General features: G+C 31.5%; 1 protein-coding gene across 4 annotated transcripts; it reads right to left on the reverse strand.

Moving 5' to 3' along the window:
* Positions 1-611: 611 nt before the first annotated feature.
* Positions 612-26669, reverse strand: LOC134687200 (arginine/serine-rich protein PNISR-like). Of its 4 annotated transcripts, none has more exons than XM_063547301.1 (13): positions 26576-26669; positions 22051-22154; positions 13148-13363; positions 12680-12759; positions 11997-12119; positions 10102-10261; positions 9231-9448; positions 8389-8520; positions 6739-6850; positions 5549-5602; positions 4540-4716; positions 1718-2654; positions 612-836 (listed from the first exon to the last, which is right to left on the reverse strand). In XM_063547301.1, exons 2-13 carry the CDS (start codon positions 22127-22129, stop codon positions 830-832), a joined length of 2295 nt encoding a protein of 764 aa, XP_063403371.1. In that variant the 5' UTR covers positions 22130-22154; positions 26576-26669; the 3' UTR covers positions 612-829. The 4 variants fall into 4 exon arrangements, with proteins under 4 accessions (XP_063403371.1, XP_063403373.1, XP_063403370.1 ...); XM_063547303.1 differs by having other exon boundaries at positions 12039-12119; positions 26490-26650; XM_063547300.1 differs by having other exon boundaries at positions 26490-26650.
* Between the last annotated feature and the right edge of the window lie 16 nt (positions 26670-26685).

Here is a 26685-nt window from a genome sequence, read left to right on the forward strand (position 1 = left end):
ATATCAAAATTGGTTTACTATTTTTATTGTTTGTTCTTATGTTGTACTGTTACACAAATGTCCCAAGTTAGGGTTACATGTTGCTTATTCTTTAGTTTTCTCTGTTGTTTCATGTGAACTATTGATTGTTGTTTATCTTTTTAAATTTCTAGCTATGGCCTTGTCAGTTTGTTTTTGATTTACGAGTTTGACTGTCCCTCTGGTATTTTCGTCTCTCTTTTAGGGGAGGGTTGGAAATCCTCTGACATGTTTAACCCTGCAACATTCTGTATGTTTGTGCCTGTTCCACTAAATTTGTTACCTTTTTGTATTTCATTCATTATTTTGAACATACATTAGGCTGTTAGTTTTCTCTTTTGATTTGATTTCCATTTGTCATTTCAGGGCATTTTAAAACAGACTAAGAAGTGAGGGCTTTGTTTATTGTTGAAAGGCCCACAGTTGTTAATTTCTGTGTCATTTAGTCTTTTGTGTTGAGTTGTCTCATTGGCAACCACACCACATCTTTTTTTTTATATATACTAGTGCACATCCTTTACTTCAAAGCTCAACTACCAGTACAATATATTCCTGGTACAAACAATAAAACACTACATGTGAAGGACAATTAGTCTATGTTTAAATTAATTTATTGTACAAAATGAATTTGAACAACGAGAATAAGTTTTGGTTGTGCACATATTGCCTTCGTCTCATCTGTCACTGCAGTCATTCACGAAGATATATTAACTTATCATTTACATGGCTAAAAATCTAGAAAATAATTTGATACAAATCCAACGGCTGGTATTGTTACCACTCCACTTCTAAATACTGTCCATTATAACTGTTATGACCTGAAAAAGACAAGATTTATAATTCTCAAATTTAAAAATAAACATTCTAGATGTTGTAAAAATTAACATTCATTTATATGGCTTTTCCCTCATCAGCCCAAAACCTTAAGCTTGGTTTGAGATGCTGACCCTTTGTCAAGGGTAATACGAAAATCCTTGTATCATATTCTTACCATTATAAATTGCTTGAAAGATATGAAAACATACTATTCCTAAACTAGGATTTCTTGTAGAAATAAAATCAAGCTATATTTCAATATTCAAAATTCTTGGGTGAAATTTTAGTAATACTATGACATGTATGAAAAACAAACAAACAAACACATAACTTGATATTAAAAAAAGTTATTGGGCCTAAACTGTGTAATGTAGTTTTTCTCTGTGCATTTCCCATAAACATATACTTCATGGTCTAAAAAGTTATGCTTTTCCAACTTCAAAGGCCAAATCATATAGGAACAAGATATTTATAATTTCTGCTAAAAATGTACTTTGGAGTACTTTCTGAAATTTTCTATCATCATGTATCATAAATTCATTGAGATCAGAGTTCTGACTTCTCATTTTAAATTCCTGTTCAACCTCTGACCATGAAGGAAAGCAAAAATGAGGTATGCTAAAATTTACAAAAAGAAGAATTATTGTTCAACTCTAATTACCATACATAAATTAACTACCAAGTTCATATAAGTACAATTTGAAGTTATCTGAATAATATTTCTGACTTTTTAAGATAAAAGGCTTTTAATGATAGACAAATATGTTTCTTATTAATAATGATTTCTTTTTAAAATCATTGATACACAAAGATAGCATCAATGAAACCATGTGCTAAAATTTTATATATAACGAGAAAAGTAACATAATAAAAGGTTTCCCACCTTGATCTTGACCGGTGTTTACGACTGGACTTCTTACCACTACGCTCTTCCTTTCTCCTCCTATTTGATCGTGATTCTTCCGACGGACTCCTTCGACTCTTTTGTGATTTCCTATGCTTACTACGACCTTCATTACTTTCCACAGAGTAAGACCTAGATCGCTTACGTTTTTTGGACTTACTTTCCCTATGTCGTTCAGATTTTTCTGAACGTTTAGACCTTCCTTTCCCCCGATCACTTTCCCTTTCCAAACTACGGTCTCTATGACTATGTTTTTCACGAACTTTATCTAAGTAACTAGAATGCCGCCTTCTATGATCGCCATCATTTGATTTCCGACGACTTTTGTCATGTGACTTACTATAGTCTCTTTCTCTACTATAACTACGGCTTTTGTGTCTTCGACGATCCCTTTCCCTACTATGTGACCTACCCCCCTCCCTACTTTGGGTCCGTGATTCTTTATCTCTCCTTTTAGATTTGCTGTCACTGTATTCCTCAATATAGTCTTTACTATGTCGTTTACCATTTTCATCTCGACTTGAAGTTCTTTCTATTTGTTGTACTTTCTGTACTTTTTGTATTTTTTTGGCTTTTTTCTTTTTTGCATTTGAACTACTCTCAGATTCTGATTCAGAATCTGAACTAGAACTTGAGCTTGAACTGGAAGAACTATTTGAATTGGAAGAGTCAGAAGAACTAGAACTTGTGGTCCCAGAACTTGAACTTTCACTAGAACCCACAACCCTTCCCTTATCTTTTTTCACTTTTTTCTCTTTTGATTTGCCCCCAGATTTTTTGGATTTATCATGATTTGCTGGAGGTTCCTTTTCCTCCTTTTGAACTTCTAATCCTGGAATTTCACTATAATTGCTTTCAAATGGATTACTACTCTTTTCAGAGATAGGGTTTTTTAAATAGGCTGGTGTCTCTGGTTCTGAAAAGAAAATAGTAAAAATAATTGTCAATTGTAAAAGCAATAAAAATTAATTGTGTAAGTAATAATTTAAACTGAGAATGTACAGCGAGTTTAAATATAATATGAACAGTAGACCTGAAGATATGATATTGAATACTGTGGATTCCTTTAATTTAGCATTAGTATTGATGGATTAATGAAATTTTGATCATGGTTTTACAAATTTCTGCATTCAAACCTTTTTCAAAAATTTGTCCGTTGTTGAATATTTGAATGTTTTTTTAACCTGTTGACATTGAATGCATGAAAATTGGTACACAACAAATGATAATGAATCCACAGTTGTGTGACATTAATGGACAACCTGGTGCCCCTGTTTGATTGTGTATTTTCCCCCTGATTTTCATGAGTTGTTACTTTAAACTTGCGTCATTTTTGTCTATAGATCTAATAACAGTTTTTGTAGAGGTTTGCTCTTACCTATAAAGAGTGTTCAAATTTTGGTTTCTTTTTTTGGGCTACGAAATTGTATTTTTCAATGTTTTGTCTCTATCAGTAAATTTCTGATTTTCTAAGTATCAACTTTATTTTTTTTTATCCTGCTTTTTGTTTCTTTCAAAGACTACATATAATTGTCTGGTTAGGTCATTTAGATGATTTTTCAAGCCCTGTAGCTTTCCTTTTTTCAATTCTGACCTGAATTATTAACTTGTTTTTGTCACATTTGTGTATATTTGCACTTTTTTTTTATTGTACAAATGACTAATAACTAGTTTCTACCAACATCTAAAAAAACAAATATCATAAATTACAATTTTATAGATTAACCACCAAAATAACTTTTCTTTTTCATCAACCTGTATTATATACTTTAAAAAAGTCTAGGTAAATCAGAATGAAACATACATTAAATGTATACACTTTTGTTCTTGTATTGAAGCTATAAGGCACAGATTTAATTCCCCATAGTACAGAATAATATGTTTGTATTATTTTCTGCCAATGTATTTGAGACACTGTGCTCCTGAATATATAGATATGTAATTTGGTAAGAGAATTATTTCAGTGATAAGTTTCTGGTGATATCAACCTCAATCACAGTTACACCAATTTATTCATGCAAAATATTGTTACCGAAGATTTGTAGAGATAAACAATACTATAACATTTACGTCTGAGGTTATGAACAGTAACAAATAAATATATATTTATCTTATTTTTCGCATGGTATATTTGGCACATACATTTTTAACTCAACTAATTGAGATTTTTCTTCAGGCAAAGTTGAACTTGATAGATTTCACCATTATATTTGATTTTTTTAGGTCATATATCACTTCAAGAATTCAAATTTGTTTTAATTAATTAAAGGTCCAGAACGATTTGAAATTTGAAGTGAAAGGTCCTCTATAACACATATGCTGAATGTGTGTATGGGATACAGATGATACCCCCACTGGCATATCATATACAGTTATAAAGGGACATAACTGAAGAAAAGTAAGAGATGCTACCAAAATTTTTACTTGATCTGAGTTTTGTGGTAATTTTTCAAGTTGTGTATAAGTTTCATAACATTTGGTAAAAAAAGTTAGAGAAAGGAAATGAACAATTCAGTTATTTTTTTTCATTTGGAAAGGAGCATAACTCTAGAACAGTAAAATATTAAGCTTTGAGTGTTTCTGATGAAGGTAAATCCTGATTAGTGCTTCATTTTCTATAATCTTTATTTCTTCGATTTTTTATTGTTAAAAATAATGTAAATATTTTATTTATACAGTAGAGATTTGTCTTGAATAAATCTTCCTAGTATTTCCGTATCAACAGTCAACAATGTTACGTCAGTTTTCTAAAAGTGTCTTACATTTTGTTCTTCTGATTCAAAAGCAATTTTTAAACCTACCAATTTCGTCCTCCATATAGATCGCCTGGTTCTTCATCTTTTCTGCAAACTCTCTCTTCTTTCGTCTGATTGATGCCTCTAACTCAGCATCTGAGTCCCCACCACCTCCATTGTCATTACCATCCACGTTATCATCATCATCATCCTCGTCCTCACTGTCTGTACCATAGCCTAGTCCTATATGGGACATAGAAAACTACTGAATACAGGACATTCTTTACATTTTCTATTACTTTACTCAACTTATATATATATGTACCATAAATAAAGAGTAAATTTCGTTTTTGTATTAAAGTTCTAAATATCAGTTCAATATTCAATGTCAGAGTTATTTATAGAAATGGAATTAAAATATGCCATTGCAGAAAAAATGTGCCAAATTCTTGAGGTTAGGCCAACCACAACTACTTTAAAGCCTGTTCCAGACTAATGCATGGGGGAATAGAGAGTACTTTTTTCACCTAAACCGCCCACAGTATAAAATGTTAATTTTACTCATAAATATTACAAAATTCTTAGGAAAATGCAACCACACCATATTTTATAAATTTAAGTGCCTACCATCCCCCACTTTATTTTGGAACAGCCCTAATACATTTGTAATATGAATTTTAATTCTACTACATTTAAATAACGCATTTGAATTTTAGTTTCAAAAGAATTAAATACAAAATATGTTTTGTACCCAAACTTGAAAAAGACTTATAATACAAAAAAATTCTAATGCAATACAACAAAGAAAAGTGAAGAGACCGGAACCTACTCTGACACTGCAAGATGATATTCAGGGTTATCAAAACATTTCTAAGGTCATATGTGATATAAACTTTTCTAATATCTAATCGAACAAAAATCTCAACCAATCAAATACAAGAATATTCAAGGGAGGACTTTGCATGTTTAGAAAGAAAAATATACTTCCCCGTCTTAATTTCAGGTAGCATTTTAACCACTGCAACTAATAATTTTTACATTATAAGAACAAACCTAAAACTAGAATATAACTTACCGAGACCAGTGATGGTGGCTAAAGCAGTGGACTTGGCAAGCTGCTTAGCTGGAGCTTTTATAATTATAGAGAAATATGATTAGTCTCCAAAGTGAAAGTGAAAGTAGAAAATCCCCTACAAATCAAGGTAACTTTTTTTTCTTCTCCAAAATGCTGTAATACAAATCTTGATTAATATATGAACATAGTTACAACACACAATACAAAGTATGAATCATTATCTATTTTTCACATTTACTTGAAGTATCACTGGATTTTTTAAAAATTGCTATAAATAATACTGGAAACTTAACATGAAGGAAGTTTATCATTTTTCATAAAATAAACTTGGAAATTATGGGTGAGAAAAAATGGTCACTTACAACACGCAAGTTTTCCTAGAAAAAAACCTGCCAGTCCTGTGTTTATAACATACCTATAAACTAATCAGGACTTGGTGTGACCTGAGTTTTGCAATCAACTTTTATTATAATATATCTCAATGAATAAAAGCAATACAATTCTCAAAGTTACCATTCTGATTTAAATTTTTTTTATCCCTTTTTTGGATTTCGGCAGAGAAAGGACGTACCAATGTACAACCAGCAGCAGAAATGTATCTCTTCTAAAATTAAAATATTTAAAACAGTTTTGCAAATATGCCGATAGAAATAACTATGATGTGCACTGTTTTAAAAGGACAACAGGTACGAAAATCAGCTCAGATTTACACATTTAAACGACATCAAAACAAACAATTACATACAAAGCTCACGGAGAAAAAAAAATTTTGAATGTTTACTCTGTTATGATAGGAACTAAAATCTAAACAAACATTTTTTGCACATTTGGCTTGTGGTCATTGGAAGTTCCTGCAATATTATATTCAAAATTAAACCACTCAAATACTGGATTTGGTGTTTGCAGCAAATATTTAAGTGCTCTGAGTACTGAATCATGACATAGAACTACTAAATCTTGATGACTTTTTTTGCTTCCCACCTATCACTTAATTGTCACATTAAAATGTCTTATTAGACTTGTGTACAAAAAAGATAGAGCAGAATAAAATGTATTCACTAGGTACCAATTTCGTAGTTTTCTTTAGCCATGATGAAAATAAACTCTGCACATGTAATTGTATGAAGACATTTACGTTCAGGTAAGATTGCACCCAGAATAAAGGTTTTGTTATTATAAACAATGAGTACCTTTAGCTGCTTTAGTTTTAGCTTTAGAGAAGACTTCTCTAGCTATTTCCTGTAGTTCACTGTTAGTCACATCTAATAATACTTCTGTTAACGTCTTTTTCACTTTGATCATCTGCAAAGAAAAATGTACTCATAGAATTATTATTTTTTACAATTTTTATCATGCATTCTTTATTACCATAATCTTAACACAAATTCAGCTTAGTAACCGAGTTGTTTAAGATTTAAATATAATGTATCACTAGCCTATCAACACTACGGTTTTATGTTTAACCCCATATGCTGAAACTTCCATCTTAATTGATTAGAATTTTCAATTTTCCTTCCCAAGCTTGGCGGTGACTTAGATGAAGAGTTGTCCCATTGGCACTAATACCACATCTTCTTATACATGTATCTGATTACAGGGTATACCGTGAAACAAATTGCAGAAAGTACTGATCTGTGTTTGACAAACTTTACATAATTATGTATTTGCTGTATTTTACAAATTATAAACAATATATTTCTCAGCCATATCGTTTAAAAGTTGGATAGGCAATTATATTCTTATTTCTTGCTTTCTGCTTTCATATTACATTGTATACATATGTGTATCTGCTTTCTACCTGTTTGTGTTACATGCATGTATACCTTTCCAATGCTTTGTATGTGTTATATGTCGTTACAGTCCCTCTCTACATATTTAATTATTTGCATAAATGTTCATGTCCGTTAAACAACTCAATGTAATTATGTTGTTTTGTTATTTTATCTACTTAACTTTAAATAAAGCTGACATGATAATTGATTTATGTTTTAATGTCTATTTATCATTTATACTTAAGAGGAAATAACATATATTTTTTCCAGTATGATAATAGCATTAAATTCCACATTTTTCTAATCTAAAATAGTGATTAGCAAGGTGACATGAAAAAATTATCACATGCATCGATTATTAATGCATGGCATTCCGGAAAATACACCTCAAAAGTAGGTTTTAGTAAACCATTACAATTAAAGTAGGGAACAAAAATTCAGTACAGGACAATGCATTATGTAGAATGTGTTTTTTATCTAACTAAATACACTAAAACATTTCCAGCATAAGTTACTGTACAAATGCCAACTTTTCCAAACAGTGGTTTATTATGTTGTTTTTTTTACAGTGTCACATATTTCATGCTTGTTCAGGTTAACCCACCACAACTCTTTACTTTCATATTTGTACATGGCTTCTTATTAAAAGAAACCAGAATGCACTATCAACCATTCAAATATTTTTTAAGCTTAAACATACAGGTAGATTAAGTGCATCTTACAACTTCCATAAAAGAAACCCACCCAACTCTTGCCCTTTCACTTTCTTCATTTTTATCATTTTCAAAAACTAAAATCAGATAACATTAAGTCACTGTCAAAATATGCTGTGTTATTTTTGAACTTTGTTTTTCCTGAAATTGTTTTTTTGCACCTTTGACTTTCACCTGAATGTTCTGTTTTATAATAATAATAATAATAATAATAATAATAATAAATTCTTTATTTAAAGAGGGTAAACACAGTTAGTTACAATCACTAATCTTCCCTGAGGCCCTCTGTTTTGGGAATGTATAGAGATTTAAGATGATTTTGAATTTAGTATTTTGTTTTTAACTTCCTATTTACCATTTCCATTTGCTTTTCCTCCTCAGTTTTAAATTCATCTGGTGAAGGACTTCGTTTCTTTATAGGACTAGGTTCTGGTGACCTACTTTTCCTTGGTGAAGGAGATTTGTCACTGGCTTCATCATCAGAGTCCTAAAATGAATAAAATAGAACAGTAGAAATAAATTTAAAAAGCATTGGCAAATCTGGTTTTCTTAGTTCCGATTTATTTCTTTTTCTTAAAATGATATTCTTTAGCAAGAACTTAAAACTATGATTTTATTTTAGATAAAGTATTTACCTTGTCAGTATAAAATTGCTTCAATTCCACATAGAAAGCTTTGTATATATACATGGGTGTTCCAAAATCAGTTTTGGTTGAAATTAAGGATTTTTAAAGAACTGTGGTCTGGTTTGTGCAAAATAAAATGACTCAGTCCCTTGGTGCCCTTAGACCAGCTTGCCTGCCCCTACATCCTATTCAAAATTTCCAAAAATTATATAAATTGACAAGTACCCTTTCCTCATCCTCAATAAGTGCCTTCCCCTCCACTTGCACGCTGCCCCTTTGGGGCATTGGTTAAGAAATCAATAACTGATGTTTATAGCAAATTTTCCCTCTAATTTCGTGATGTTTAAGATAATTGGCAAATCCCTCGTAACTGTTCATGTTGACTACATATTAAACTATATTTAATTGATATCAGCACTACAAGAAAGCAAATTTCAATCAAACTGCTCAAATTCAGCATTTCCAAATGTGCTTTGGAATATAATCTAATATAATCTTGACACAATCATAATTTATTATACAAATGATGGATTCTCAAATGTTATTTACAAGTCGAGTTAGATAAACTTACAAATCGACTTTTCTTGGGCAATGAAGGTTCTGAGTCGTTACCCTCTTTTTGAGCCATGATGGCTTCCTTTGCTGCTTTCTCTCTTTCCTCCTTTAGCCTCTCCTCTTCTTGCATTTCCAGATCCATTTTCTCCTTGTGTATCTTTCTTTGTTTTTCGTTCTCCATTTTTTCTAATCCCTCTCGTATCCAAGCTGGTAAAGACTTTCTTTTGGCTGCATCTATACATTACAAGTTACATGTAATCAATATTAAGACACATCTTAAAAACTTGAATACTTTGCATTTCTATACTAAAGCTCATTATAACAAGATTTTAATACACAAATATATTTCTGTATATATGTTGCAAAATTAAACCCAACAGACTGAACAGTGTTAGACTTAGATTTGTAATTATATACATACACATTTTTATTTGGCAAATCTTTTTTCATTGATGTATTTCCATAACTTTGTATAATTGTACATCTTGTTGTGTTTATGTCATAAGCAATAACATTTTTTCTCATAATGATTGCTTGCTTATAATTAAAAACTAGTATTATATGTTTGCCATTTTCTCAATGTTTGATGACAATTTCCACAGAAAGTTTATAAATACATTTATATAAAGAAGTAAACCAGTGTTTGAGGCTGGGATTTTGTGAGGGTTTTTGTTTGAATTGTTTTAGATTTGTAATTTTAGGTTCTTTAATAGTGGACTATATACCATGGACTTTGCTCATTGCTGAAGGGCCATAAGATGACCTATAATTTTTAAATTTCTGTGTCATTTGGTCTCTTGTGAAGAGATGCCTCATTGGCACATACCACATCTTCTATTCCATATGTACTTAAGTATTTGTCATTTATAAGACCAATATAAACAAACCAAGTCCAGAATCATCAGGAGGATTGCTGTCTTCATTGTGTCTAAACCTCTCTCGATCTTGTCTATTATTACGATCCCTACGTGGGCGGTGATAGTGATGGTTATCTTGTTCCTCACTATTCCAGTACTGGTTATTATATTCTCCTTGCCCTTGGTCACCCTACAAAAATAAATTGCATCTATAACCTATTCATTCCATATCTTTTTTAAGTTCATGATTTCTCAAATATTAATTTTAGTCTACCTTTTTTTTAAATTTTGTTTTTATGTATGCAAATGTTTTCCGATCCTGTACAACAAATAATGAAATTACAAAGTATGAAATAAAGTGACAGGCAGATAGATTTGTGTGACTGTGTATCGATGTTAAGTAAATGATTTCTTAGGCATGCTTTTTAACTTATATTTCAGTTGTAAATTCAATGAGGTTTTCAAATCAATTTGCTGTTTACAGAGTTTTCCCTTGCTCCTGCATGAAACTAGAACTTAAATTGAAGTAAACCCAATGAAAAGGAAAACACAGCAATAGATTTACTATATTTATTATCTCCCCTTTTACAGTTTGATCATATAGAATATGGACAATATTCCATCACAAATATCCTAAGGTAGTGTTTTACAAAAGTGTTGAGTTTTCTGAATATTGCTTTATCTGTGTAGGAGGGGTTTTGCTTATGAGATACCTTTAACCCATATTGCATCATTGAAACAAATAAATCTGATTTTCTCCCCTTGTTGACTATTTTTTTTACACCCTTGGGTATTGCTATAAATTTGAGTCAAGTTTCATTGACATCTGAGAAGCTGTTTTTGAAAATTGTGCTGACAAGGTACATGGATAGATATAATGAATGCCATGTGTGATGACATCACTAATATGATATAACCAACATTTCATCTTCTGAGAAAAATATTTTGCACGAAATTTTAAAATCATTAAAGAAATATTTATGATAATAAAAAAATTAACATTGAGTATTTATGCAGTGACAGAAACCCATTTCTTCAACAACAGAAATCATGAGGACTTTTTTTCAAAATGTATTTGTTTGAGGAATCTTTAGACTGAAACAATCCAAGGAAACATTCTGTGCATCAAAGGGTCTGTAAAATGTAATCACTCCAATCCCACAACATTTTTTCTCCAAAAACCCAAGAAATATTTGGAAAAAAAATCAGCTTTGATTAGTGAATTCTAATATGACGTCCTTATTACGCTTTGTAAACAAAGCTGTGTTCTAATGAGCATAAAAAATATGTTTGACACATGCGCACAAACTTACTGTGTATATAAACATTAGTTCCATCGTTATTCTTTAAAATGTATACATTTAAACAGCTAGCATAAACTTTTATTATATATTTTTATAAAACAACATATATTTACCCTGCTCTGTGTTTTAAAAATTTATCAAATATGAAATGTAATGCACAGACTCCTCAGGGAGGAAACGGGAAAAGCCAAACAATTTTACGGTATTTTCGTACGCTTCGACCTATCAAAATACTGTATTTGCCCTATTAGAATCGAAGTAATTCCATCATGTCATGCTCTATGCTCATTTTAACATGGGTAGGCATTATATTTGACCACATTTTACACCTCGCTAACGCTCCGTGTAAAATATCGACAAATATAATGCCTACCCATGTTAAAATGAGCATAGAGCATGACATGGAGGAATTATTTCTTAAATTAATCATGATGACATTGTTTTGTGATGTAAAAAATAATCAACATATACGACAAGAAATCGCCCTATGTCTTTGTGTGTGTACTTCTCGTATATAATTGTAATATGAATAAGAAAAAGACAATTTTGCCATTCTTACAGAGTGTGGGTCTACAACAGCTTAGACTAGACATCACATAAATGCACAAATGAAAGGCTAACCTGATAATACATCTGTTCTCCATTATTATCTGACTGAAATACCTGATCATAAAATTGTCCACCATGATTGTATTCAAATTGCTCCCCAAAGTTACCATGACTATACTCAAATGTACCTTCATCCTAGAGAATAAATTTTATAAATTCAAAATACATATCATTAATTTGTGCTGTTGCTTACCGTACAAAATTTCTTTATTAGGTTCATAATTCAGGTATCGTTAGTATTTTGATTCCTAAATATCTTCGTACAGTGACAAAAATGATAAGTTGTATACTACACAGCTACAGTGGCAGCACAAACTTAAGAGGGTGAAATTATTCTTTACAATAGCTTTAGGTTAAAATATGTGTTTCCCTTTGCCAACAAACTTTTCAAACCTCTTAAATTCACCACATTGAATAAGTAAGGATCTCTTAATTAGACTCACATCAAAGTCAAGTCTAAACTTAATATAGCTGACAATACAGTAAGTGTTTTGCTTTAATATTGATAAAGGCTGTACAAAGCCTTTTGAGTGATTAAATCTATATCATTCGGAGTCTTGTGGATAGTTATCTCACTGGCAATCATACCACAACTCCTTTTTTCTAAATAAAATATAAACTACAATTTTTTCTAACTAGCCATGTAAACAAAGCCAAACTAAACCAGATTGTGTTTTCATTATGACGATTTATACCTTATTTTCTCCACCTTGCACACTCCAACCTTGTGCATTCCATTGTGTGTTCCAGTTCCATCCAGTTTGACCTGGGTATGCTGAAAAAAATTAATAATATTGGTAAATAATACAAAGCATGCAAAAATATTACAATTTATATATAAAATATATAGAAATAATTTCAGAATTTAATGCTGAATCCAAAAATGTATGGAAATAAACCTCAAAATATATTGCAAATAGCCACATGCCACTAAATTAAGTAAAACCACACAAATCTAAACATGCCATTGCAGCATAACAACTAAATCAGATGTTTATGAAAGGACTGGTAAACATAATGTAGAATGTCTGATTTCAGATCCCTGAAAGCAAAGCTTTGACACTGTATTGGGGTCAGTATTTCAAAAAGATTGGTAACAACACTTAACAAAAATCTATAAAAAAAATTCACAAGTCAGAATAATTCTAAGGTAAGATACATACTATATGTGGGTTCTGTGTTTCCTCCAGAATACATACTATTGCTGTTAGAATCTTGAGAGGTCTCTCCTTCATTCACCACCTCCATGTCATCATTCTGAGGCATAGGAGGTGGAGGAGGAGGGGGTTGTGCCAGGTCAACAACGCCATGGTTTGGTTGACTGCTGTCTGCTACTTCTTTATGTTGTATCCACTGTTTTGCCAGTTGTGCCCAATCAACTGTCAAAATAAAAAAATAATGCATTATTTCAATTTAAGCTTCAACTGTTTACAAGCATGACAAGGTTTACTATTATAATCAGTCAAAACCATTTAACTGAGAATAAGACCAATCATACACCCTTGTTGAAAGTTTCTTGTTAATATATATAAAATAAAAATAAATAAAAATAGCCCTTTGGCTTTGTGTAAGGAAATTTACAGATCTTACATTGTTGGGTTTATGTTTAGACAAGTTTTATATACAGAATCATAGATGCCAAAAATTACCAACAAGTGGTTACAAAATGATGTGCACTAAAACTTGTCGTTCAACATGTTGTCTGTACATAGTATGTATTCCATTCATTAATTGTTCAGATGTTCTCGACTCGTACATTTTCGTTTTGTCAAGGAGAAGTAGAGAAAGGGGGAAAGCTACTTCATAAAATGCAAGTTTGCCTCTTCAGAAGTCAGTTAGTTCCCAACAATAGGTTGATAACTCCAGAGAAACCGGAAGCATTACATTAGCGTTTTCTAAATACCGGACCAGGACGGAAAAGTAATGATAAAAATCCGTGTTTTACAAAATTGAACGGCGATGAATGGGAATCCGTAACTATTCGACTTTGACCATAATAGCGTAGTTTTTATCGCAAAATCGGAAAAACTACTGAAAAATCGTAATGGTTGGCATCTATGCAGAATGTACACAGCCATGTATCACCACCACTTGTAGTGATCGGATGGATAAATCTGTTGTAGAGTTGTCACTGGTTTAGACGTACATATAAATATAATTATTTCTGTGACTGTATCTTAATACATTAATTTGTAGGATTCTTTACTATAGATATTTCAGCTGATCTGTAACTATATATATCATGTTCTGTATTACAAGAGAGAATTTACGGCGCTAGATTATAACTGATGAGGAAAGGAAACACCTGGCCACTGAAAGCTTTATTATAGAAGTCCAGGTGGTCGAGTGGTCTAGTGTGCCGGATACAGTGCTGGCGATTTGGTCTCACAATATCTCAGTAGCACGAGTTCAAATCCCAGCGAGGTAAAAACAAAAAATTATGCGAAAGCAAATTTACAGATCTAACATTCAGTCAGAGCTCTGACATAAACAAGTCAGAATAAACTGACTTCTTCAAGTCAGAAAATGTTTTGAAATTCTGACCTGTACGGGTCAATTTTTGTTTTGCGTAGTTTTCCATCGAGTCCGTCAAACCAGAAGTTATTTTGAATTTGCCGCCGATCTAAGACACATACGATCACGTGGTTTTTTGCGAGAGATCACGTGTTTGAGAGTCGTTGTTTTGTGAGTTTCTCGAACGAGAAGTTATTGAAAATATAGTGATTATTTACGTTTTTTTTGTGAAAATCTAGGTCAATGTGGTCATTTTCAGATGGTAATTCATATTACCTCCGTATTTTCATGGCCATTTTAATATTTTTTACATGTAAAGAAGGTCTTTGCAAGTGATTTTGTTGCTGTTTTATGAAGGCGCGTGACCTGTAAATACGGACGCGTGGCCTTTGAGATGACCTGGTGTCTGACAATTCTGACTTGTTCAGGTCAGAAAATGTTGTTATGATACTGAACTGTTATTTTCGGGAGACAACTCGTGTTGTCTTAAACAGTATTAACATTATTAACCAGTCAGTGCAATTTTAAAAGTGAAATTATTGCTTCAAGATGAACATCGTCACGTGATTTTTCTATTTTTAAACTCAATCATGAATTGACTTTTAAACCTTTCCGAGTTTGCGGCTTATTAAATATATTTGTTTTTTCGTTTCTCCCAATGAGAAAAACGATCTTTTGAATATTGATATTCATGAAAATGAAATGAAAATCGGAATAATTTAAATAAAGGAAAAAGGAAGGGAGGGTTTAACTAAAGAACCAAATATTTTTTTAGTTTTATTTAAAAAAAAAAAGGATTTTAACTTGAGAACATTAAAAGATTCACAAAACGGGTTTTCAGTTATGATTATGGAATATGATATTAAAAATAAATCAAATGAAATGTAGGGTGAGTCTCAAATGGATAACCCCTACCCCTGTCATTTAACTTGTGAACAGTCGAGAATCCTGCCCCCTAAACTCAATTTGTTCTCTCTGTAAAGTATCATGAAATATACCAGGCAAGTCTCTATGGGTCGCCCCACCCCTTGTCATTTGAGAAAAATCTTACATCTTGAAAATGATAAGATCCGCTTTAAACCATATATATTCCTTTTTATAATGTCAAATTGATTTGAATGAAATATACTGGGCTAGTCTCTGGGTTTAACCCCCCCCCCCCCTTGCCATTTGTGAATGTTCTCATATTTTGTAAACGGTCGAGATCCCCACCCATAAACCATATATATTCTTGTATGGGAAAATAAAACAAAGCCAATGAAATATAGGGGAAGTCCCTTGGGGGGGGGGGGGGGGGGGGTCACACCACCCCTCCTGTGTGAAAACATGTAAATGGTCAAGACCCCCACAACTGTACCATATATATAAGTGTAAGTGACAACAAGACAAATCAAATGAAATAAAGATAAAGTCCCTTGGGGTCACCCCACTCCCTTATGTTTGTAAATTTGTAAGCGGTTGAGATCCCCACCCCTTTAGCCTATATATTATTATATGGGACAATACAACGAATCAAATAAAATAAAGGGAAAGTCCATGGGGGTCATCCCCATCCACCTTTCTGAAATGGTCTGGATCACCACCCCTTAACCGTATAATATTCCTGTTCGTCATTTCAAGAAGATTTGAATGACATACAGGGTCAATCCCTAGAAGTTACCTACATGTATGCATATCACTTTACTAGACCAAACCAATTTTTACTTGAACTTGCTCAATGTCAGGCGACCATGGGAATGACAAATTATTGGAGCTTTGTTTGAGAGACCTCCTAACAGCATCCTGTTACAATTATTTTTATTTGCTGAGAGACCACCTTTACATATTATATTGATCAGTGTTTGTGCAAACAGAATTGTCTATTCAGTATTATTTTCCTCTCACATGAATCACTTCTTATTAATTACATGGCATATATGTTTTCCTATGAAGTTACCGTACGCATCTATAATTCTTACCCCAGATGCATAGCCACATAAAGCATTAACCTTTTATTTAAAATATAGATAGTCTTTGTTTCTACAGAAGTGAGAAGAACATTGGAAGTCAGTATGTTCCGACTTATAAAAGTCTGAATGAAACGCGCGTCTGGCATACTAAATGACAATCCTGGTACTTTTGATAACTATTCTGACTTTAATTCAATAAGACTCAGAATGATCTGAAGATACTGACTTGTTTTTAATGTTATGAGTATTTTAGAATATGAATGCTCTTGCCATGCTAGTACCATAAGAAATCCTGACAAGATTTTGTTCCCAAAAAATATATATTAAAAATAACAAGTGTACAATTGAACATAATTACAAAGTTATAAATGTTGCTAAAAAATCTATTTAAAAACACCCAATAGATAGTTATCTTTCAACTTTTACATGTATTTAAAAAACAGTGAAAATATTATGTATTATATGTACCGCTTCTTGAAGGACAACAAAGTCACCAAACTTATTCAGTCAAATCGTTTAAAATTAATATATTCTGATTTTCCAATACATTCTTAAATGCATATGACAATGCCAGACTAAAACGTTGTACTAATTAGCTAAAGTGAAGTTTTTGACTGACTCTTTGAAGTCAGAACATAATTTGACCTGTTAAAGTCAGTTTACAGGTGGGAAAATCCAATTAAACTAGGTTTCTTCATCTTAGCATCCCCCTTTTTCTTTATCTGAATCTGCTACTGTTGATTTTAATTAATTGATAATTTTTTTTAAGAAACAATTCAGTCAAATGGTTTTTAGAATATTTTTTTTACAACTATAAGTTCTATATGTAAAAAATTCATGAAAATGCAGAAATAGAATAAATTTTTAAGATATTAATTTGATATAATTTGTTAACAAAATACATTTAAATATAAAATATACCAAATACATTTTTTTATAGTCCTCATTATTGTGACTTTGGGGGACCTTATTTCGTCAGTCTTTTATCTGGTTTCCCATACATTTTAAAATCAATATGAAAATCCTAGACTTAAAAGTTGAAATAAGTTTAGTTTTGACTGACTCTTTGAAGTCAGAACATGAATTTGACCTGTTAAAGTCAGTTTACAGAGATAAATTAAATCCAATGAAAACTATGTCTTCTTCTTCTAAGCCCCCCCCCCCCCCCCCTTTTTCCCATTATCTGAATCTGCTACTGTTGGGTTAATTAATTGATAGGTTTATTAGAAACAATTCAGTCAAATCGTTTAAAATTAATATATTCTGATTTTCCAATACATTCTGCATATGACAATGCCAGACTAAAACGTTGTACTAATTAGCTAAAGTGAAGTTTTTGACTGACTCTTTGAAGTCAGAACATAATTTGACCTGTTAAAGTCAGTTGACAGGGAAAAAATGTCCAATCAAAACTAGGTCTTCTTCCTTTAAGCCCCCTCCATATCTCAATCTGCTACTGTTGAGTTAATTAATTCATATTTTTTTTTAAGAATCAATTCAGTCAAATGGTTAAAATAATGTTTTTTTTAAACCAAAAGTTCCAAATCTTAATTTAACAGAAAAAAATCATGAAAATACAGAAATAATACAATATTTTTTTTAAAAATAATTTGATGAAAAATCTTTAGAAATCAAAATGCATTTGAATATTGAATATATCAAATAAAAATGTTCCATCATTTTTAAATCAATATGAAAATCCTGGCCTTAAAAGTTGAAATTAGTTTAGTTTTGACAGACTCTTTGAAGTCAGAACATGATTTGACCTGATAAAGTCAGTTTACAGGTGGGAAAATCCAATTAAACTAGGTTTCTTCATCTTAGCATCCCCCTTTTTCTTTATCTGAATCTGCTACTGTTGATTTTAATTAATTGATAATTTTTTTTAAGAAACAATTCAGTCAAATGGTTTTTAGAATATTTTTTTTACAACTATAAGTTCTATATGTAAAAAATTCATGAAAATGCAGAAATAGAATAAATTTTTAAGATATTAATTTGATATAATTTGTTAACAAAATACATTTAAATATAAAATATACCAAATACATTTTTTTATAGTCCTCATTATTGTGACTTTGGGGGACCTTATTTCGTCAGTCTTTTATCTGGTTTCCCATACATTTCAAAATCAATATGAAAATCCTAGACTTAATTAAGTTGAAATAAGTTTAGTTTTGACTGACTCTTTGAAGTCAGAACATGAATTTGACCTGTAAAAGTCAGTTTACAGAGATAAATTAAATCCAATGAAAACTATGCCCCCCCCCCCTTTTCCCCTTATCTGAATCTGCTACTGTTGGGTTAATTAATTGATAGGTTTATTAGAAACGATTCAGTCAAATGGTTAAAAATAATTTATTTTACAACCAAAAGTTCCATGTGTTAACTTACCAGAAAAGAAAGGTCATGAAAATACAGAAATATAATAATAATTTCAAGATGATTTGATGAAATTTGTAAACAAAATATATTTGAATATAAAATATACCAAAGACATTTTTTTATAGTCCTTGTTATTGTGACTTTATTATTGGGTGTCTTTTATCTGATTTTCCAATACATTCTTAAATGCATATGACAATGCCAGACTTAAAAGTTGTACTAATAAGCTAAAGTGAAGTTTTTGACTGACTCTTTGAAGTCAGAACATAATTTGCAAATTATATATTTGAATATTGAATATGCAAATTAAACTTTTTTATAGTCCTCATTATTGAGCCGTATGGGGACCTTATTTCGTCAGTCTTTTATCTGGCTTTTCCGTACATTTTTAAATCAATATGAAAAAAACTAGACTATAAAGTTGAAATAAGTTTAGTTGGGACTGACTCTTTGAAGTCAGAACACGATTTGACCTGTTAAAGTCAGTTGACAGGGAAAAAATGTCCAATCAAAACTAGGTCTTCTTTCTTTAAGCCCCCTCCATATCTGAATCTGCTACTGTAGAGTTAATTAATTCATTATTTTTTTCAATCTTATTAAAATAAGTTCTCATTACTTGCTCCTTGATTTTTTTATATGTCGCACACAGCGACATATAAAAAATCGAGGAGCAAGTGATGAGAACTTATTTTAATAAGATTGAATTTTTTTTAAGAAACAATTCAGTCAAATGGTTTTTAAAATAATGGGTTTTTTTTAAAACCAAAAGTTCCAAATATTAATTTAACAGAAAATAGTCATGAAAATACAGAAATATAATAATTTTTTTAAGATAATTTGAAGAAATTTGTTAACAAAATATATTTGAATTTTAAATACTAGTATACCATACACTTTTTTATAGTCCTCATTTTTGTGACTTTATTATTGGGTGTCTTTTATCTGAGTTTCTTATACATTCTTAAATGCATATGACAATCCCAGACTTAAAGTTGCAATACTTAATTAAAGTATAGTATTTTACTGACTCCTTGAAGTCAGAACATAATGTGACTTGTTCAAGTCAGTTTGCACTTACAGGATTTACCTCAATGAAATATTAAGATATCAAAAATATACCAAATTATCTTTTATATAGTTCTTACAATTGTGACTTAATATTTGTGATTTTTTTTCCTACTTGTATCCATACATTCTAACTATTACATCACAATCATGATAATGCCCGACTATTACAGAACTTTGCAAACCATTTAGTTTTTGACGGACTCTTTTAAGTCAGAACATGATTTGACCTGTTCAAGTCAGTTTGAAGAACAAAATTTCAAATCAAAGCGAAGTGATCTTCCTCTTAGTCTTACCCCCCTTCTGAATCTGCCACTGTTGAGTTTATTTATTAATAAGTTTTTTAAGAAACAATTAAATCAAATGGTCATTTATCTTAGAGGATCTTGCATGTAGTTTACGTGTCTTTTATCTGACTCTTACATAACATTAATATCATACATGTATGGCAATGCCTGACTTAAAAAATTCAAAATTTCCATAAACTTAGCTTTTGACTGATTTTTTTAAGTAAGAACATGATTTGACCTGTTTAAGTCAATTTGTCTGAACATGCCCATTTGACCTGTTAAAGTCAATTTGCCTGAACATGATTTGACCTGTTAAAGTCAGATTGCAGAACAAATTTTCAAATCAATGATAGGTGTACAATATTAATGAGTTCCTTTAAGCCCTGCTTCTGAATCTGCGAATTTATTATTTGATAAATGTTTAGAAACAATTTAGTCAAATGGTTATTTATTTTAGGGGATCTTAAGATACATTTCCTATATTCTGACGTTCCCATACTTTCATTTCATATCATATGTCAGTGCCCCACTCTAAAAATTGCAATACAATTAGTTTTGGACTGACTGTTAAAAGTCAAAACATGATTTGACTTGTTTAAAAGAAAATGCATTTAAATATTGAATATACCAAATATTTTTTTTATAGTCCTCATTGTGACTTGAGGGGACCTTATTTCCTCTGTGCTATATCTGGCTTTCCAATACATTTTTAAATCAATATGACAGAACTAGACTTGGTTGAAATAAGTTTAGTTTTGACTGACTTTTTTAAGTCAGAACATAGTGTGACTTGTTTGAGTCAGTTAGCACAGCAGTATTTACCTCAATGAAATATTAAAATAATAAATGTTTTGCTCTTGATAAATTTAGCTAAAGGTGGATGAGAATAGATCCTTTATTTTTTCCTTGGAAGATTGAAGGTATTGTCATGGTACTAGTAAATGTATCCAATATTGTATTTTGTAAATCTTTTGATATTGACAGAAAATTGTATGATCCATTTTTTCTCCCCTAGTTTTTGTTTGTATTTTGAAATGATTAAATTTAATGAGATAAATATTTTATGTTAAGATTCTGGAAAGAAGAAGGTTTGATGAGCCCCACTTTTTAAACTCTTTGATTGGAAACAAGTAATCACTATATTTTTATGGAGATTGATAACAAAGTGGTAGTAATGACTGCTTCAAGTCAGAACAAAAAATGACCTCTCTAAGTCAAAATGCATCAAAAAGGGACATAAATCTAATTAGAATATGACGATATTAAGTCACAATATTTTGTGCAAAAGCTGACCTGTGGAAGTCATTTTATGATAAATTAAAGTCTGACATAAACTGACCTGTACAAGTCATATTCTGTTGAGTGCAAGAAGGGAGACAACACTTACATCAAATTATATCTGACCTATGGAAGTCATTTTATTCTGACTTGTTTATGTCAGAGCTCTGACTGACATTGTTGGGTTAATGTTTAGATAAATTGCATATATATATATACTGCTTTGAAAACAGGTTAAAGAAGCTGGCCTTAATCATAAGGTAAAATTGAGAATGGAAATGGGGAATATTTCAAAGGGATATGAATTGCAACTCAACCACATGACAAAATAGCAGATAACAGCCTAAGGCCATTAATGGGTCTTCAATGGCAGCAGTAAGAAAATCCTGCCCCCAGAGGTGGTCTCAGCTGGTCCCTAAATAAAAAACGTTTACTAGTTGAGTAAAAATGGATGTCATTTTTAATTATAAAATATATAAACTAAACTAAAATCATACAAAGACTAACAAAGGTCAGAGGCTCATCACTTGGTACAGGCTGAAAATTAATGCCTAAAGTTTCAGGCTGCTACTAAAAGAAGCTTACCTTGTCCATGAGGCATGCCTTGAATAGCGGACTGCTGCATCATGGGGTTCATACCCCCTGGAAACGGATTGGCCCACATTGTGTATTTAGAAAAGTTATTTTATCTGAAAGTGAAAAAAAGTAGAAAATTTAATTGTCACGAAATATATGAGATTCCAATTGGTTACATTTGAATCTATGGAGATCCCTACTTATGCCTAGGTCACACATTCACAGATCACCTAGTGGGATCTACTACTGATTAAATCTCACAGATGATCCTGCAACTTTGCAAATACGGATGCAAAACTTTCCAAACTGCACAGACAAGTCTGTACAGAGTAGTTTTCAGGTGAAAATTATAAGGAACCTTAACATATGTGTGGTGTAACCATTCTAGTTTCGGTTCTCCGGAATAAACTGTAACCAGATGCTCCGCAGGGCATAGCTGTATATGACCGCAGAGGTTGAACCCTGAACAGTTGGGGCAAGTATGGACACAACATTCAAGCTGAATCCAGCTCTAAATTTGGATTGTGATTAAATAGTTGACACAGCATAGGTTTCTGACACAGAATGAATGTGGTCTAATGAACTTAATTTTTTTTGTTTTCTCTTAGAGCAATTCACTATGCTGTTGAATATTAATCCTCTCAAAAAAATGTTTGAAGAAATTTTCTTTTTATTTATGAAATTTCAAATGAGAAAAATTGAACCCAATTTTATTTTTTTCACATCCCCCTTTCCCTTATTCCAAAACTGATCTCAATTAAAATTTCTAATGTTTGCAACAATAACTACTCATTTAAATAAATCATAAAATATTAAGATGTAAAAAAATTGCTTGCTATCACTGAATGGTAAAGATTGTTTTAATTTATCAGTTGGTAGTAAAAAGTGAATATACATTGTATATTGTTTATGACAAAGATTTTATTTGATTCTGGACAAAGAAAGATAACTCAAATTAAAAAAAATCTTGCTATTGCACAATATTGTGCAATTAGATATTTCTTGCTATTGTGCAATACTGTGCAATTGAAAAGACTTGCTATTTTAGATCCTGATTTGGACCAACTTGAAAACTGGCCCCATAATCAAAAATCTAAGTACATGTTTGGATTCAGCATATCAAAGAACCCCAAGAATTCAATTTTTGTTAAAATCAAACTAAGTTTAATTTTGGACCCTTTGGACTTTAGTGTAGACCAATTTGAAAACAGGACCAAAAATTAAGAATCTACATACACAGTTATAGATTTTGCATATCAAGGAATCCCATTTATTCAATTTTTGATGAAATCAAACTAAGTTTAATTTTGGACCCTTTGGATCCTAATGTAGACCAATTTGAAAACGGGACCAAAAATTAAGAATCTACAAACACAGTTAGATTCGGCATATCATAGAACCCCAATTATTCCATTTTTGATGAAATCAAACAAAGTTAAGTTTTGGACCCTTTGGGCCCCTTATTTCCAAACTGTTGGGACCAAAACTTCCAAAATCAATCCCAATCTTCCTTTTATGGTCATAAACCTTATGTTTAAATTTCATAGATTTCTATTAGCTTATACTAAAGTTATGGTGTGTAAACCAAGAAAAATGCTTATTTGGGCCCCTTTTTGGCCCCTAATTCCTAAACTGTTGGTATCTCAACTCCCAAAATCAATCCCAACCTTTCTTTTGTGTTCATAAACCTTGTGTTAAAATTTCATTGATTTCTATTCATTTATACTACAGTTATTGTGAAAAAACAAGAATAATGCTTATTTTGGCCCTTTTTGGCCCCTTATTCCTAAACAGTTAGATAAAAAAACTCCCAAAATCAATCCCAACCTGCCTTTTGTGGTTATAAACCTTGAGTCAAAATTTCATAGATTTCTATTTACTTACACTAAAGTTACTGTGCGAAAACCAAGAAAATGCTTATTTGGGCCCTTTTTGGCCCCTAATTCCTGAAATGTTGAGACCAAAACTCCCAAAATCTATACCAACCTTCCTATAGTGGTCATAAACTTTGTGTTAAAATTTCATAGATTTCTATTCACTTTTACTAAAGTTAGAGTGCGAAAACTAAAAGTATTCAGACGACGACGACGCCAACGTGATAGCAATAAACGACGATTTTTTTTTCAAATTTTGCGGTCGTATAAAAATCATTTGAGCCTTCGAATAAGTACGACTTAATACTGTTTTAATAGGGAATAAAACAGATTTGTATGTTCTTTGACCTTTTAGTGAGGTTTACTGTAGTTGTTTTGATCCGTGGTCAAATTTGGCCCATGTTCAAAAATTGTCAAGAATAACAAGTACTTTTACATATAACTATAATACAGATTGCCACAAATGATGCAGAATCGAGTCCATGGATAATACGGCATCAAATCTGTGAATGTGTGACCTAGGCATAAGGTAACAAATGTCTGCTGTTATTATAAACACTTCTTTAACATTATTTATTCCATTCAGAGAGACATACATTATATTACATGTAAAACTAGTAACTCTAGTCCAAATAATTATGACGTCTGGCAAGGCTATTTTGATTTTTTTCTAGGACGCCTTCCTATGAAGTCAGAACGCTGAAGCCATTATTTACGTCTGGTGTTTGAGATCAAATTTTGAGGGAAACTTTGACAAGAAATTTTCATTGCTTGTTAAAAAATTTTTACGTAGTTACAACAAAGTCCAGTCCTACCTTTTTGTCGAGGCTTCAATTTTAGTCGAAAAAGCGAGACTAAGAGATTCTACATTCCGTAGTCGTCGGTATAAATATTCACTCAGTGGTTAAAGTTTTTGAAATTTTAATAACTTTCTGAAACTATACTGGATTTCTACCAAACTTGTTTATCAACATAAGATAGTATCCAGAAGTTAATTTTGTAAAAACAAAGTTCCATTTTTTCCGTATTTTTACTTTTAAATGGACTTAGTTTTTTCTGCGGGGAAACATAACATTCACTCTGTGGTTCAAGTTTTTAGATTTTAATAACTTTCCTAAACTAACCTGGATTTGTACATGTAGTACCTAACTTGGACTGAAGCTTGTTTAAGCTCATAAGATAGTACCCAGAAGTAAATTTTGTAAAAAAAAAATCCATTTTTTCCGTATTTTACTTTTAAATAGACTTAAGATTTTCTTTCAGTTAAAAGTACATGTATACAGTCTGCAGTTAAAGTTCTCACAACATAAATAGATTCATTAACTATCCTAGATTTTTACCAAAATTGGACAGAAGCTTCTAACAATTATAAGATCGTATCAAGAGGAATATATTTATTGATTTTTTTTCCTCATTTTTGTTGAGCCTGCGATTTACAGCAAAAGTAGACGAGACACTGGGATCTGTGGAACCCTTACAAATTTTTTGTGCTTATTGATGTAAAATATTTCCAGAAATATCAAAAAGAAAAGATGAAATAAGATACAGCATGTACAGTTCCATTTGAAGTGGGGAAATATCTATTTAATTTTGTTTAGAAATGATTTCCCACCATTACCAAAAAAGCGTCATTTCCGGTGAATATAAAATTTAAAATCTGGTATACCGTAAAAATTTGAGAAGACCCCAATTTCCAGATAATGTTTATCAAACATTCTCGATATTCCAATCCATTAAAATTTACCGAATTTAAAATCTTGTATTCATCTGAAGTGACGTTTCGTTAGTAGTTGTGGATAATCTCTTTGAAACAAAATAAATATTTTCCCACTTCAAATGGAATCGTATCTTATTTTATCCTTTCTTTTGGTTTACATCAATAAGCACAAAAAAGTTAGGACTTTGTAATAACATAAAAATTTCTAACCAGCAATGAAAATTTCAAGTCAAAATAAGATCTCAAAGTTCCCCCCAAAATTTGCTCTCAAACTGCCGACGTAAAAAATGGCTTCAGCGTTGTGATGTAGTAGGACATGTAGGAAGGTGTCCCAGAAAAAAATTAAAATAGCCTTGCCATTCGTCATAATAGGGCTCTTCACCTTGAGTTCGGCCATATTGGATGGGGAGCAGATTTTCATAATGGAGGTAAAGATGGTGTGAAAAATACGGGAAAACATAATTAAAACAGAGCAGTTGCTTAGAAACATGCATAGGATTTCCCACGCTTTCATACTATTTCTACCTCTTTCAAAAAAATCTGCCCCCTATCCAATATTGCAACTAACCGTGGAGAGCCCTATTATGTGGTATAGGACTATACACTAACTCAAGAGCAGCAAGCGACACCACCCATATTCAAACCTGATCTCTGGTTGGTGGAAATAAATACTGTGCAAGTTTCAGAACATTCGCAGTTTCTTATTAGCATTATGATGATGTAATGCTATATAGGTTGAATGTGATGCTATCTGAAATGATATATTTCTTACACTTTACAATGCTTTAGTTTTATATAGTGATGGATGTCATGCTAGTTTCTAGAAACAAGGTGTTATTACATAATTCCCTATTTACCAGGATGATGCAAGAAATTTTCTTGATGACGGACAGTTACTACAAATATATTGCATACATTTTAAAGTCAAATTAAAGCTTAATACATAGAGGAAAGTCTTTCATCAACGCATGTAATTTTCCGCCGCCATGTTCTGCATTGATATTTTCTGGTCTGTTTATCAACCAATCAAATTTTAGTTTTATAATAAATCCC

Source organism: Mytilus trossulus, chromosome 10, assembly GCF_036588685.1.
Source record: "Mytilus trossulus isolate FHL-02 chromosome 10, PNRI_Mtr1.1.1.hap1, whole genome shotgun sequence".
NCBI classification, from domain to species: Eukaryota; Metazoa; Mollusca; class Bivalvia; order Mytilida; family Mytilidae; genus Mytilus; species Mytilus trossulus.

What these genes read in the sequence shown, in the direction of transcription:
- LOC134687200 (XM_063547301.1), bottom strand. Translation starts at nt 22,129, where the DNA reads ATGTGGGCCAATCCGTTTCCAGGGGGTATGAACCCCATGATGCAGCAG. An exon ending in AAACACAGAACCCACATATA is followed by an intron (nt 12,760 to 13,147) that starts GTATGTATCTTA and finishes AATTTTTTTCAG; the next exon opens with CATACCCAGGTCAAACTGGA. An exon ending in GAGAACAGATGTATTATCAG is followed by an intron (nt 10,262 to 11,996) that starts GTTAGCCTTTCA and finishes TTATTTTTGTAG; the next exon opens with GGTGACCAAGGGCAAGGAGA.